Source organism: Balaenoptera acutorostrata, chromosome 15, assembly GCF_949987535.1.
Source record: "Balaenoptera acutorostrata chromosome 15, mBalAcu1.1, whole genome shotgun sequence".
Taxonomy (NCBI): Eukaryota; Metazoa; Chordata; class Mammalia; order Artiodactyla; family Balaenopteridae; genus Balaenoptera; species Balaenoptera acutorostrata.
The window spans coordinates 85,247,011-85,262,439 of NC_080078.1; the positions used below are offsets into that span (position 1 = coordinate 85,247,011).

At 46.7% G+C, this 15,429-nt stretch overlaps 1 protein-coding gene across 1 annotated transcript in view; it reads left to right on the forward strand.

The window, feature by feature from the left end:
• RAB22A (RAB22A, member RAS oncogene family) overlaps positions 1-15,429 on the forward strand; it is a 52,627-nt gene that overhangs the window by 21,645 nt on the left and 15,553 nt on the right. The window contains exon 3 of the mRNA XM_057528888.1: positions 9,639-9,720. Coding sequence (XP_057384871.1) covers positions 9,639-9,720 — 82 coding nt within the window. The remainder of the gene's footprint in view (positions 1-9,638; positions 9,721-15,429) is intronic.

Consider the following 15,429-nt stretch of genomic DNA (forward strand, 5'->3'; position numbering starts at 1 on the left):
AAGGAGAAAAAGAATGGCACAAAAATATAATTCAAGACATTAAGGACAAGAACTTTCCAAAACTGATGAAATTGATCAATACACAAATCCAAGAATATCTCCAAACACCAATCAGAATAAATACAAAAGAGTTTATCTTAAAAGCAGTCAGAAGGGCATTAAAAAACACATTATATACTGAAGAACAGTGATAAGAATTGTCACCGACTTCTAAACAAACACTGGAGGTCAGAAGATAATGACATGGCATCTTCAACACAGTAAATAAAGGTGGGGCAGGGACCTGCCAAGCATGAATTCTATATCCAGCAAAAATTTTCTTCAGAAGTGAAGGTGAATTAAAGATATTCGCAGACAAAAACTGAGAGAATTTGCCTACAGCAGACCCATATCATGAAAGATACTAAATGAAATTCTAAGAAGACTGTTGGCTTTTAAAACAAAAATAACAATTGTATTACTGTGTTTATAACGTTTGAAGAAGCTAAATATAAGGCAACGAGCACAATGGGTGGGAGGAATACATGAAATTAGATTGTTGTGTATCTTCCATTGTTCATGAAGTAGCACCATATTATGTGGAAATAGACTGAAATTTAAAGATTCATATTGTAATCTCTAGAGAAACATTGGAAAAAATAGGCACACACAAAGTGGTATCGCTAAAAAGTCAGTACAAGAGAAAAAGTAGAATACAGAAAAAAGTGTGATTTATCCAAAAGAAGGCAGAAAAGGAGGAGCGGAGAAACAACAAACAAATGCCAAAATGAGAAACTTAAAACCAGTCATGTAAATAATTACATTGAATGTCAATTTTCTTATTTCTAGCATTCACATATTTTATAGACTCCACAGAGCATTGTGCATTTCTACATACACTATATTGATGTCTATAAATATGGTCTCTGTGACAGTTTTACTGTTTTTACAGTCTTGGTGCTTTTTTTTTCTTATCGTATTGACTCAGTCCTCCAGTACAGTGTCGAAAACAAGTGGTGAGAGTGGACATCCACGCCTTGTCGTAAGGCATGGCTGACATAAAGCATAACAGCCAAAATGCCGGTTAGAATGTGGAGCAGCTAGAACAGGGTACATTTCTGAGGGGAGTAGGAAATAGTGTGACTGCTTTGGAGGACTGTGCTCTGTTTTCGTATCAAGTTAAACGTACACCTAACTTATGGCTCAGCACTTCTACCCTTACGTATTCACCCAAGAGAAATTAAAATATATGTTTAGAGAAAGACTTGTAAAAAAAAAAAGCCTTATTCATAATAGCCAAAAGCTTGAAACAACCCAAATATCCCTCAACATAATGATGGGCAAAGTCTGATATATTCATACAATGGAATACCATACAGCAATAAAAGAAGAATTAGCTATCAAATAATATAGATTCCTTTCAAAAACGTCATTAAATGAAAGATGCTAGACACAAGAGTATATATGAAATCCAAGGACAATCAAAACTAATGTATGAAGTAGGAGTCAAAAAGTTTTGCCTGGGGTAGGTACAAGACTTAACTAGAAATGGGCAAAGTTTCCTTAACTAAGGAAACTTTGGGGGTTATAGAAATGTTCTTTATCTTGTTTGGGGCAGTAGTTACAAAGCCCTGTGTTATAGGTACTGAAGGTATTCCTAGTTTTCAAATGAGAGAACTGAGGCAAAGAGAGGTTAATTGACTTGCCCAGTTGGTGGCAAAACTAATAAACAGAGCTGGGTAGTCTGGCTGAAAAGCCTGCACTCTTAGTGAGAATGCTGTTGTCTCAGATCCTTGCCCAGAAATTCTACTTCTAGGACTTTATCCTTCAGATAAACTCACAGAAGTTCCAAACATCAAGGTTAGTAACTATACAGGGTTAGTCATTGCAGCGTTGTGGATTAGCAGGGGGCTGATTATATTATTTATAGCGTAATCACTTGATATAATATGATGAAGGGGAAAAGGCCAGCTTGAGAAAACTTTATATACTTATATTGAATGACCTCCTAGGTGTAGTGTAGAGTGAAAAAAACCAAAGATACATACTATATTCTACCTTCTGGGTTAATAAATAAAAGAAGATGCAGGGGAAACTGTATACACATATGCTTGTATAAACCGCAGGTATATCTGAAAGGAAGCCTAGGAAATGGATGAGATAGCTTCCAGGGAGAGGAATTGAATGGCTGGGAGAGAGGGGTGCGAGGGAGACGTTTCAGTCCAGTATACCTGTTCTGTACATCCTGGGTAGTGAAGCCTGTGAGTGTATTACCTATTCCAAAAATTAATGATATAGTAACAATTTGGAAATGACTGAAATAGCTCATCACACACATAGTTGTCTGAGCTGACAGAAGCCTGCCTCCGACTTCTTAGAACTGTCCCTCTCACCAGTCCATACCCTGTGGCCTCAAAGTGTCCCTTCCTACCCATCAAGCCTACCCCGTCTTTCTCCAGGATCGTTTCAGGGCCTCCTAGCTCGTTTCCTTCCCTGTTTCCCTTTTGCGTCCCGTTCCCTCCATCTGGTCCAAGCTCTCACGGTGCTTAGTATTCCCCAGGTTTTGCCTAGAAATCCATTTCCACTTCTGCCCTGTAAGGTCCTTAAAAATAGATATCCATCTCACCTATCCATGGGTTATTAAGGGCTTGGTATCTGGCAGAAGGACCCCAAAGGCCTGTTGCTTCCAGAATTCAGCTTTCAAACAGGTCTGGTAACACTCTGCCTTCCTCACCCTCAGGGGCTCCTCCCACTTGCAGCCGTCCTGCCCAAAACTTCATCCTCCAAATGACTTCACATGCTGCACAGGTGGACGTTTTAAATTTATATTGTTAAGTATTTTATTGTCTGTTAAAAAAATAAACTAGTCCATGAATCATGTGGGATTTTAATTTTACCAATATTATTGCTCAGAGAAGTTTAAGTTAAAAAAATAGAATGATTTTTTTACAATATTCAGTAGTAAGTAATACAGATGGAACATGGATATGGCAGAAATGGTGACAGTGAGGCCCTGGCCTTCGGGAGATGCTGACGTACAGGAAACAGGGCCTCACGCAGAGCAGACACTCATCCGTGTGAAGATGCAGCGTCTCGTTGACCTTCACCGCCTGTCCCCGCCCTGCCTGGAGCCTTTTCTGTGGTTACCTGAATGCGCTGGCCACCCCACCCCACCCCACCCAGGCTCACTCTGCAGAACCACTTGGATTCCTCTTGCACGTTCACCATTCTGTGCTTTTGTTCCTGCTGTTTCTGTTTATAGAATGTGATCCCCCCACCTTAGGTCCTGTTGCTGGGCAAACTCTCTCCTGAAGGAGGGTTCAGCAGGGTTCAGCTCCAACTTCAACTCTTCTCATGAAGTCCTCCCTAGTGTATTAGTTTCCTGTTGCTGCCGTAACAAAATATAGCAAATGTCACTTGCAAGAGCGCAAGTTTATTGTCTTATAGTTCTGGAAGTCAGAAGTCTGAAATCAGTTGCACTGGCTTAAAGTCAAGGTATTGGCAGAGCTGGTTCCCCCCAGAGGCTCTGAGGAGGGAATTGGCTTCCTTGCCTTTTGCAGCTTCTCGGGGCTGCCTTTCTTCCAGCCTCCCATACCTGGCACCGCTGCTGTCTCGGGTACTTTCTTTTTCAGTGTAGACAGTCTTTATTGGCAGGTGTTAAGAACGCAAAATAGTAGCAAGTCCAGAAGGATGGGAAAGGAAGCAGGGCATGGCTCTCCTCCCCCACGTGAGGACCCTGGGAAACCAGGCCAGTGGGGTGGGGCCTTGGCCACTTCGAGCCCAGCACCTTCTGGAGAACAAGCTCCCATGCAGGAGAACGCCTCACAACACAGGGGAAGGGAGCAGAACCCCGGAAGATGCCTTTCACCCATCTTCAGGGCACATTATCCTGGTCTCCACTTGCATCTTACATCACCTTCTCTGGCTCCAGCTTCTCCTCGTCTCCTTCTAAGGACCCTTGTGATTACATTGGGCCCATCTGGATAATCCAGCACCCTCACCCCATCGCAAGATTCTTAACCAAATCGCGTCTGTAAGGCCCCTTTTGCCATGGAAAGTAACATATTCACAGGTTCTAGGGTTGGGGTGTGGACATCCTCCCACACCTGGAGTCACCCTTCTCCTGGGAACTCAGATGTGGCTTTACCTCTGTGCTCCCACAACTCTCTGTCCATCCTTCAGCATCTCGTTGAGTATCTGCCTTATAATTTTCTGTCATCTGACCAGTCCTCTCCCTGTGAGCCTCCTGGGGGCAGGGGTGGGGTCGCAGCCATCCTGCCTGCCCGGACTTCCTGCCGGACAGAAGAAGGCATGTGTTTGAGGGAGTCGACCGCCCAGCGCACAACGGCCCTGCGGTGCTTCGGTTCCCAGGCCGGGCTCAGGGCCCGGCCGCCTGGTGAGGTTCCCAGCTGTGCCACTCACTTGCCCCGCCCCTCCATGCCCTGTCTGCAAAATGGTGCTGACGGATCGAACCCAACCCAGAGGCTAACAGCAAGGACTAAATGGGGTCACACGTGTGAAGGACGAGAAGAGCACCTGACCGTCATGACCACTCAGGGCAGCTAGCTCCATCCCTGTTGTTGTTGATTTTATTGTTTATGTTGTGAAAGGTTTTTCTGTTGTGTAAGTTATCCTTGACAAACTTAGGAAACTTAGGCTACACTCTTTGTTATTAAATCTGATTGTCTTTAGGTTTAAAGTAATGTTTTCCTTGATTTTACATATTTTTGCAAAAGTTTTTAGAATGACAAAAATGTAGAAAGTACTAGAGAATTTGCTTAGGGTGACCGTGAACCTGTGGCCTAGCCATCTCGTGTGCACCCACCGCTCTGGTTCAGGTGGGCAGGGCTGCCTAGACTACAGCCCTGTGCAGAGTGGTACGCAATGGCACGCCCGGCCTTAGCTCTCTGAGAGGTGGTAGAGTTCAAAGACGCGCGTGACCGTGGGACCTACATAAGGAGCTGAGGTTCTGGATACTCAAAGCCTTCCTTACGAGGCACCACATACCGTTATGGGGATGACAGCATCCGTGTGTCATTCCAAGGAAAGGGCTTGGAGGTACTGGAGTGTGATGCAGGGCACACGTATGTCCTGAGAGCTGAACAAGTCTACTGCAGTTAGAGGAAGGGCGTTTTTAAAACACCTTGTAGCAGGTACTTTCATTGGGAACACGTGCTCCTACCAAAGATCCTGACTACTTGGTGCCCATGAAAGTCATATTTTTAGAATGTCATGAAAAATGGAGAAGTATATGAAAGGCATTCTAGCTTTAGGAAATAATGCTAGTAGGGATCTTAGATTAAAGAGGTAATAAGATCTGCCTAGGCAGAGTGAGGAGAGATGGTTCAGCAGTGAAGAATAAGGTTATCAGACAAGTAAATGGCTTGCTGGAAAATAAAAATATCATTTGGATGGCAGGAAGCCATTGCCTGTTTTTCAAAAAGCAAGCTATTGAAGTTATCATACCGTCTGCATCATTTAACTTGAATGTTAAAGGAGTGGTCCTGGAGTTGGAGTGATGGTGGGAGGGAGAAACTGTAGTGGTCCCGCTCGAAGAGTAGGGTCTAATTTATGAATTTATTTCAGGGGTTGAGGTTCAAATGTAGATTAAATGTAAAATGAAGAACCAGACAGCTCTCTCAGAGTGGATAGAAGTAACAAAGGACAAAGAAGAGTTGCAGACCAGTGTCTGTTCCGTGGAAGGCAGACACCATGTTCTGATTGAGAACCTGGAATTGGGGACTGTTGTGGGAGTGGAGTGGAAATAAGCCCCGTCTTCACCGCGTCATGTGTGAGATGGGGATGAAGTGTCTAGATTGTGGAGCTGAGCTGAAGGCGGTCAGATTTAGAAAAGCGCTGTCCCCCACGGATGAAAGCCTGAAGCTGTGGGACAGGATTCACTCTGGTGAGCCGTGCGGGAGGCCTTCTGCCCGGGGCCGGCCAGCGCGCAGGGACCTTCGGGAGAGACAGTGGGCATCACCCCCTGCCGTGTTTGGCCCGAGTCAGGGTGTCGTCACTGTGTAGACTCACCAAATCCAAATGCCGAAGAGGAGGAAATGTCCTTACAGGTGTGACAGGCCAAGATCTCAGGTTCTCAAAGATCAACAGAGATGCCTGTTGCAGTGAAGAGGCGTCACGGGGCTCGGGAAGGAGAGGACAGGGAGGCGTGGTGGTCACGCCACAGCCACCTGAGCTGGGACCCGGCGGCTGGGGAGACACTCGTGCTTCAGCCGGGAGTGCCACCGCCTCTTCCTTAGCATGGCTCTGGAAGTCGGGGCGATGGAGGGACACAGGAGTCGGTCACTGCTCGAGACGCCTGGCTGTCGCCGGGTGCCTGTTGGCTGGCCTGGAGGTGAGAGCTGGCGGCCAGGCAGGAGCAGGTCGTGAGGACTTCCCCGGGCGTGGTCAGCCCTGCTGGTGGCACCCACCCCACCCCCAGAGGCCACGCACCTGGCTCAGGAGCCCCCAAGGCTCCTCTGATCTCAGCTCTCTCTGTGCTCCAGAAGCACTTCTCACTTTACGCTTTGGGGAGTGCTTGGCCGAGACTCCCTGGAGCTGTGGACGTCATGGAAGGCGAAGTGGCTTATGGCAACATGGTAAATGCTTTGTCAGAATTCCAGGATAGCAAGGAGGGAGGTGAGGAAGATACGCCTATCACAGAGAAAGACGTCCAACAAGGTCCCTACCTTCGTGGCGCTTACATTTCTCATGGGTGAGTTAGGCATTGAACAGGTAGATTTAAAAATAGATAAATAGCCAGGCAGATATTATACAGACCTTGTAGCAGACGCCCTGAAGACAAAATGGGATGATGTGTGTGTGTTGCAGGGTGAAGTTGGGGTGCAGAACTGCCTGGCTTGGGGGGACCACACCAATTTTTGTGATTGTTGGCAGCTGAGCTAAGACCTAAAGCCTGAGGAGCATTTGGCCAGGGAGGAAAGCATTCAAGGAAAAGGAACAGTCAGCATGAAGGTAGAAACAGAACAATTGGGAGGATTTGAGTCTGGGAGGAGGAGACCAGTTCGATGACTGCAGTGGGCCAGGCAGGGTGTGCTGGGATCATATCAGAGCAGTGATGGCGGGTGAATCAAAGACAAGACATCTCTAACTCAGCAGAGTCAGAAAAGTGGAAATCGTAGCTGGTGTGAATGGAAATGTGTTTATTCTCAAGTTGGGAGGGTTGATGGGGGAACATGTGGGGAAACTTTGGGCTTATAACCTCTGTCTTCTCTGAGAAGGCCGAAACAAGCTGTTGCCCGGGCAAGAGGGGTCTCAGGCAGTGGATGGGAGCTGGAAAAAAGTCGTAGGAGTGTGGGATCGTTGCTGTGTGGTAAGAGAGGCCTGGGTGGGTTCAGCTGAAGTGGGATAGTCTTCACACCGGTCCTCACAGCTTTGTGACTTTCTTCCAGCAAGGCAGCCACCCCCGCTCTGTGCACAGGAAGCAGGGAGAGAGGCTCTTCCAGGTGGTTGAGACAGAAGGACAGGCAGGTTCCTAAAGAGCTGGCGCAGTATGGCGAGTGATGCTGGCGATAAAAGGACAAGAGGCCAACAGATGTGGAGACCCAAGGAGACCTAAGTAGAGAGCTTTGGACATGACAAGACCTCAGTGCAGACGGGAAGGAGTTGTCTTGAGAGCGACCATGGGGGAGAGGTGGAAGGATGGCCTAGGGTCGCAGACAGGAAGTTGGGTTTAATCCTTTTAGATCCCTACATTACATTGCAGCTGCCATTTTGTCTTTTTTCCTCCTGTCTGAGTGATGAATCTGGGCTTTCATTACAAGGGAAATGGTTGGCAGGTTGGTTGGATTTCAGTGAATTCTGATCTAATAATGAAACATTTCCTTTTAATTGTTGTGTATATCTTTCTCAGCTTTTTCTCTACGTAAAGCATATTTCTTCTCTTGTTCTTTGAGCAGCCAAAACGGATGTGTTGGATGCACTGGCTCTGTTAACAAGCCTCTACCAGGTGTCTATTGTCACTCTTACATCTAACACCACAGCCATAATTGATGGAGAGTTGAGTTGCAAGCTCTTAGGACTAATCGTAGAGTCTAAACTAAAACATTTCCTGCAGCTGCCTTTAAATAACAATAATAACAATAGTAATAATATTTTGTATAGGGATAGTACTTTACAATTTGCAAAGCGCTTTCACATACATCATATCATTTAATCTTCACAATAAATAAGGCTTTTTGAATGCTTAGATCTTTCCTAAAGTGAGAAATCATGGTGCACATCTTGATTTAATCATGGTGAGTTGCCAGAAGTTCTTGACGTGATAAGCATTTATTGAGCACCTTCTGTGCCTAAAGCACTTTACTAAGGACAGCACGGGGTAAACTTCCAGTAAGGAGATACCGAGTAAGTAGCTCCGGCCCAGTAACTGTGATCTTGCTCCTGGCTCACTCCCCCTTCCGCATCACAGTCACTGTTTTGGCGGCTGCTTGCTAAACCATAAAGTTATATAAATATTACTAGGAATTCATTGTATCAGAGTTTAAGTTTTTAAAACTAGGATTCTGATACTTATCTAAGCTCAGTAATACTTCAGGAAGTCATTCTATCGATTTCAGCTTGAACTTTCTTGAAAATTATGTATCTGTTACTTGAATCTCAAGGATATTTCAGATCCAGCATATTTGAAAATGTCTAGCCATTGAGTTGGTTGTCCTGATTAGGATGATTAGGCTATGACTCCAAGAGTACAACTTGACCCTCAGCCCCAGAAGGCTTATTCAGTGGGAAGGAAGACATAATCATCTCTGGGTTCTTGAGCCAGACTCGGATGCACTGAGGAGACTGGGAGAGAAAGGGCTTCCCAGGACGGAGCTTCCTGGGTGAGATGGGGAGTAGAGGGTAGCATTGGAGCCGAGCACAGGCCCAGGGCAGGACTCCTGAACCTTTAGCCAGGAGGCCCTAGAGGGCCCAGGCATGTGTTCTGGGCCACCACAACTCCTCACAGAGTCTCCAGAAAGCATGAGACCCCCCAGCCCCTGCCTTCAAAGGCCCCTGGGCAGAGTGGCGCCTCACAGAGAGCAGTAAGACATGCCCATCAGCATTCCTTTCCCCATGGAGGGCTGGGGCGGCCGCTGAGGCCTGATGTGGCCCATCAGGACCACCGAGGGGCTGCTTTGTTACTGAAACACAGAGGAGCCAGCTGTCTTCCTGCTTCTCGTTTGGCATCTTAGTTTTATTAACTCTAGTATTACACTAGCTCTTTATGTGGTCACGTGGTTTAGGAATGGGTGAGGACACACCTAAATGGCCTAATGCTTATAAGCACACTGATTTCCTGGACACAGTTTTTTACAGAAGTTTTCCCACGATGCCATCTTTTTAAAGAACAGCTTCTGTATGTTACAAGGGAGGCTAACGTCTGGGTTATCAAATTATCTCTTGGTTCTTTTGATGTGGCGCTCAGGCAGTCACAAGCCAAAGAACCCTTCCTTTGTGTTGGGCAGATGTGCCTGACGCTTTATTTTGACCCAGAATATGCAGCCAGCATCTGAGCCTCTCGTGAATACTCCGGAGAGGACCACACTTAGGCTATAGTGTGGAGCGGGAGTTTGAGCGTGAAGTCTAAGTGGTGTTTCCAGCTGGGGCTGGCGACGTGCTTTAAATAATTGTATTCTGATCATTTAGGTCTCTCTTTATAGGGCATCTTTTATGACCAAGACTGTCCAGTACCAGAATGAGCTGCATAAATTCCTAATCTGGGACACAGCTGGACAAGAACGAGTAAGTCACTCTTTAATTTACTGTGTGTTTTTCTGAGGCCCAGATTAAAGCCCCGACAAAACCGCCGGTTCCTGTCATTTCACGTCACTTGCCTCACTTCTCTGCGCTGGAGACATGTCTTTCCATTTGCGTGGGCCAGCCTTTCTCTTTTCAGTTAGAACCACGGAGTCCACCGATGGAGAAAGTGATATGGGCACTGAGGACATTTTTATACTTTTTAGTGTCTTCAAGTAAACGCTGACTAACAGGCCTGGTAAAACCCTGCTCAGAGTATTGTGTGTAATTTGGGGCTCCATCCTCTAGCAAAGATATAAAAGAATTAACGGTAGAAAGGGAGAGTTAAGCACCTCCCATTTATAGTCGCCTTTTAAAAGCTAAGGAGGGAACTTTACAGCATATAAAGTTCGAGATTTAAGTGAAATGGATGAGCTAACACAGTGCCGTGCAATAGGTGCTTAATAAACGCCTGATGATGAAGTTGTCCAGGGTGGGCATCTGCCTCAGGAAGGGCCTGGACCAGAGCTGGGGTCGGGAGCACGGCCTCACCGTGCAGAATGGCATTGGGCAAAGCCCGCCCTAGTCGGACGGGGTGGGAAGGCGGGGAGGGGGCCAGACGCTGCTGCCACCTCATTTACCCTCTGGGCCCGGAGTCTCGTTTCCCTGTTGAGGTGTGTCTGGCAGCTACCCCATTATTCAGCTGCTGTTTAATTTTGTTTTCAAACACTATTATCAAAACAACATGTGATGGATGCACAGTGCTATCTTAAGCTCTTATAAGTATAGCAGAAGTGATCCGGAGAAATAGTCTGTCCTCACAGTCTTATCTGAGACAGCATAGATACCGCGAATGGTATAAAACCTGACAAGAATCATCACAGACACGTGGAGGAAAACACAACAAGCCATTGCTGTTGTCCTAGATGTAGACAGCATACATTTGTACAGATTTAATGTCTAAAGTTTGCTCTGTTTGGTTTTCTCTGTTTTTTTAATGCTGGATATCACATCCTGTGTCCATTTCCTCACCTTAGATGCGTCTGCTAAGTCTCCGGTCCCTGCTTCTCCCACGTTGTTTGGGCCGTGCGTCTCCAGTGGGGCTAGGCCTTTGCTAACCACCACTCTGCTGTCCTTCAGAAGGGCTGCTTGCCACACAGTGTTCCTGAATATATCCATGGACACAGCCCTGGCATCTAGCCTATTAGCCACGAACTCGTGGCTCTTCATACAAGTAATATATGTGCCCTTTCACTGAATCCCAAGTTTCGGTTACCCCCTCCCATATATCTGATGACACAGCAAAACCCTCATTATAAAGCATCATGCTATGATATAGATTCCATTGTGCTTTGAATCAGAGCCTGTCCTGGTAGACATGGTGATATATAACATCTCTTCTTTCCAGAGCATAAAAGAAGAATAACACAAGGGTTTATGCCTCTCTCTCACTGCTACCATAACAGCAGGATTCTGTGAAGTTTTGTAATTAGCTGGTCTGCATGCCTCTTGTTTCCCCATTTCTAATTGATTCTGCACCAGGAGTAGTTGCTCTGAGATGCAAATCTGCCTCAGCCCTACCTGGAGCTCTATCACTGAACCAGCCAGGGGCTCGCGCAGGGAATGCAGATGAGCCCAGTGGGCCCGGAAGGCCCGCCCCTCAGAGCCCCGCGCCGAGGAGACCCTCAGGAGAGGGGTGCCTGCAGTGAGCCCTCGCTCCAGCTGGTTGTTGCCAGATCACAGGGTTTAAGAAGAGCGAAACGTCTGACAGCTAATCACAAACTGTTTGAAACGCTGTGCAGATCCTCCAGGGCGCATCTGTAAGCTTGTCCTTCCCGTTTGTCCCGGGCACGGCCTTCAGGGCCCGGACCGTGCCAACCTCGGCCTGACTCTCCACCTTCACCTCCTCCCACCAATTCATCCTCCAAGACCAAACTGCATAGGCTTCTGCAGTGCGCCAGGCCAGTCCACACCCTCATACCCATGGCTTGCCGTTCCCTCTGCACAGAATACCTCCCTGCCACCGTTAGCCTAGAGACCGCATGCTCAGCCTTCAGAGCTCGCGTCTGATGTCGCCCCAGGGAGCTTTCCTCACCACCCCTGCCGTTCTCAGATGGCCACGTGTCCGCTGTGCTCAGGCGTGAACGCGGAGGCGCTCCTTGACTCCCTCCCCGTCAGCCTGCCACGTCGGCGAGACCGCGTGTCCCGGCAGCTCCGGCTTCTACATACACCTCGGATCCACTCAGTTCTCCCTGTCTCCACTGCCAGCTCTCTGCTCTCTGCCACTTTAACTCTCACCTGAGAATTCCTTTCACCTTTTAACTTCCCCCTTCCCAGCCCCACTTAATACCTTATCCTCCCACTTAACTGCCCTCCAGTAACTGCCCACTGCTCCTCTCCTGGGAGCCACGCCCTGCCCACTGGCCTGCACAGCCCTGCACGGCCTGTTCCACCTGCTCTCCAGGGCCCTCCTGGTCCGTCCACGCTCTCACCCGCTGAGCTCCAGCCCGCTGCCTCTGCTCAGTTCCTCAAACTCTCCAGAACCAGACCTTCATACACGCTGTTTCTCGTACTGGAGCTCTCTCTTCCCTCCACTCAGAGCCTGGCCAGCTGGCTCCTTACCAGCCTTTTCGTCTCAAGTTCAACGTCACACCTTCACAGTTTTCCCTAACCCCTCTGTACCTAAGCACGACCCCAGCTCGTTCTCCATCACTGCCCTTTATTCATTTCCCTCAGGACCCTCATTCCAAGTTGTAATTAGATATCTTTCTACACACTCTTCCTGACAGGCTGTGCCCACAGACTGTAAACTGTGAGAGCTGGGACCACGGGGTCGTATTCCCAGGGCCCAGCACAGAGCCTGATCTGGGGTTGACGCTCAGACATTGGGAGGACCAATTAGCAGCTGAACTCTTCAGTGTATCTCTTCGGATCCTGAACAGTCTTTGCGATTGCCCACATCCGTGGGATTGTCCCCCGTTTCCTTACTTGTTTATCTTCTGTTAGACTGTGAGCTCCTTGGGGGCAGGGACCGTCCTCATGTCTGTGCACTCAGCCCCTGGCACACAGTATTGACGCCAGTGGATTTAGATCAGTTGATCGTCAGCCTGCTTTGGCACAGGTAAGGAGGAACAGGTCCTCTAGCTTCTTTTACCGTGTGAGTAGTGCATGCCTCAAGTTATACATTTCTGATATTTGCATATTTATCATTCAGTTCTCTGTAGTAATGACATTTATTATGGAACCAAAAGTCATCGTAAAATGGCACCCCTTTATGAGGAGCTGACCATTCAGACGTCCTCCCCACTTGACCCTCGCGTTTTCACACATGGATCATCTTTCTGAGGGTCCAGTCGCAGTTGGTTGCAAAGTAATCTCATTAAGTCAATGAAAGTGATTTTGGAGAACTTCGCAGATGTCATGCAAAGCCATGGACGGTAAGGGGTTTGTTACATTAAGTGAGGAGAAAACTACGGATCAGAATGATGACATAAGTGCTTCAGAAGGTAACGATTTGTGTATCAAAAGGTTGAGAGGCCTCGGGAAAACTGATGGAGTCCTCAAATATTTTGTAAAAATCCCTTTTTTATGATAGGACTAGGAAAGGCAGACGTGAAATGAAAGATAGACCCCATATTGTGCCAGCGTATGGTTTTATCAAAAGAATCACAGTCAAGTTATCGACCAACTCTGACTCAGCCTTCATTCAGGAAACGAGCTCCTGGTTGCAGTAATAAACCTAAGTTTTTTCTAATACCAGATAAAATGAAACTCGTTTTCATAATTTTTTTCTCAAGATAGAGCCTTTGTCAAACCTTTTCATTCCTATTTGCTATCCTAAATGAATTCGTTTTAAGTGATCTTTTCCCACCAGTCACCCTTCACTAACAGGGACTCCTGCAGAAGCATGGAGACAGACCCAGCCCCTGCTCAGACGTGCACCTCAAGTCCATATCAGAAATGCACCGTAACTGTAGCAGCAGCATTTCAGTTACTTGCCATCTGTCTGTGATCATGTAAAAGAAAGCTTCTAACCAAAGTCTAATAGACACTGCATCCAGTCCTTGAAGATTTATGTCCCTGCATCTTACTGTGGTTTCTCCTAATGACTGTTTCTAGAGGGCAGAGCGCCGGGAAGACACGGACTCATCCACTGCCACAGGGGCCACAGAGGAGCTGTTCTCGTGTCTGAAATCAGGAGAACGTGTCGTGGCTTAATATCTAGAGCCAGGGTCCACACTGTGGCCCACAGGCCAAATCCAGCTTGCTTCCCGTTTTATCAGAACACAGCCATGCTTATTTGTTTACATATTGTCTACGGCTACTTTCACACTTCCGTAATAGAGCTGAGGAGTTGCGACAGAGATCATATGACCCACAAAGCCCCAAATGTTTACTGCCTACCCCCTTCCAGAAGAAGTTTGCCAACCGCTGATCTAGAGCCAGATTGGGAGCAGAGCTGTGCGGACGTCCTGTTAGTCTCTTTTTAAGCTACCACCTTCTTTCTTTACACCAAAAGGACATGGAAAGAGTTTCAGTGTCAGTAATGGTGGAGTGGCTTGTAACAGACTAACCCTCCCACAGATAACTATTATGTGTAAACTCTGGACAAAACATTAAACAGCTCTCTGAAGGTACTGCCAAGCAACCAGATGCAGTTGGGGACTGAAAAGGGAATGACATTGAGTGAGACTCACATTTTCATGGCTTTTCCCCAGAGGGCACTCCCCAGACCATGCAGCACAGGGTAGCTAGGACTCCAGCAGAAAGACTGTCTTTTTAGCTTGCAGTATTTGAGGACAGAGTGCAAGGTTGCTAGAGCAGCTGGGAAAGAAGGAGGCAAATCCCAGAAAAGATGGATCCAACAAGGAGGGAAGCCCCAAAAATCTGCTTGTAAATTCCCTTCAAGGCTTTGCTTAACCCCCAAATTGTGAATGCACAGGGGCGACACTAAGAGACCCAAGAGAAACCAACAGCTGGAGGGGTGACAAGACGGAGTGGAGATTCGGCTGCTGCTCATCACAGGAAAAGGAGAGTTTGGAGTCCAGTCCTGCCCTGTTAGAGGGGGTTGATAAACACGTTGGGCTTCCCTTGAAACTTCTGAAGGGCCATGTCTGAAGAGTAGAGACCCAAGTAGACCCACCCTAACCATGTGTAAAACCAATCTCAGGGTGATTAGCCAGTGTTTTAACACTCTTCAGAGAAGATAATGGAAACCAGATGGTTTAGAAATGTTCAAAGATTTAAAGGAAAAGTAGTCTTTTTTTTTTTTTTTTTTTTTTTTTTTTTTTTTAGGAAAAGTAGTCATAATCTACTTAACTACAGATGGGGAATCTTACACAGAACGGCAACTAATAATCAGACGGAAATGCTAAAACTGAAAACTGTAATAGTTAAGATGAAAAGTCCACTGGATAAGTGACAAAACAGAAGAACAGAGTGGAAGAATAGGAACATAGTCTTAGTACCATAGGGACAAGTTCAAACAATCTAACATATGTGTAACTTGAGACCCACAAGTTGTAAAAAGGGGGGAAGGAGACAGAAAGAAAAGATATTTTGAGAAATAATGGCTGAAAATTTCCCAAATTTTGGTGGAATATATCAACTTGCAAATCCAAAAGTTTAGCAAACTCATAGGTACAAAGAAAACCACATCTAGTTCCATCATAATCAAACTGCTGAAAACCAAAGTTAAAGAGACAGATCTTGAAA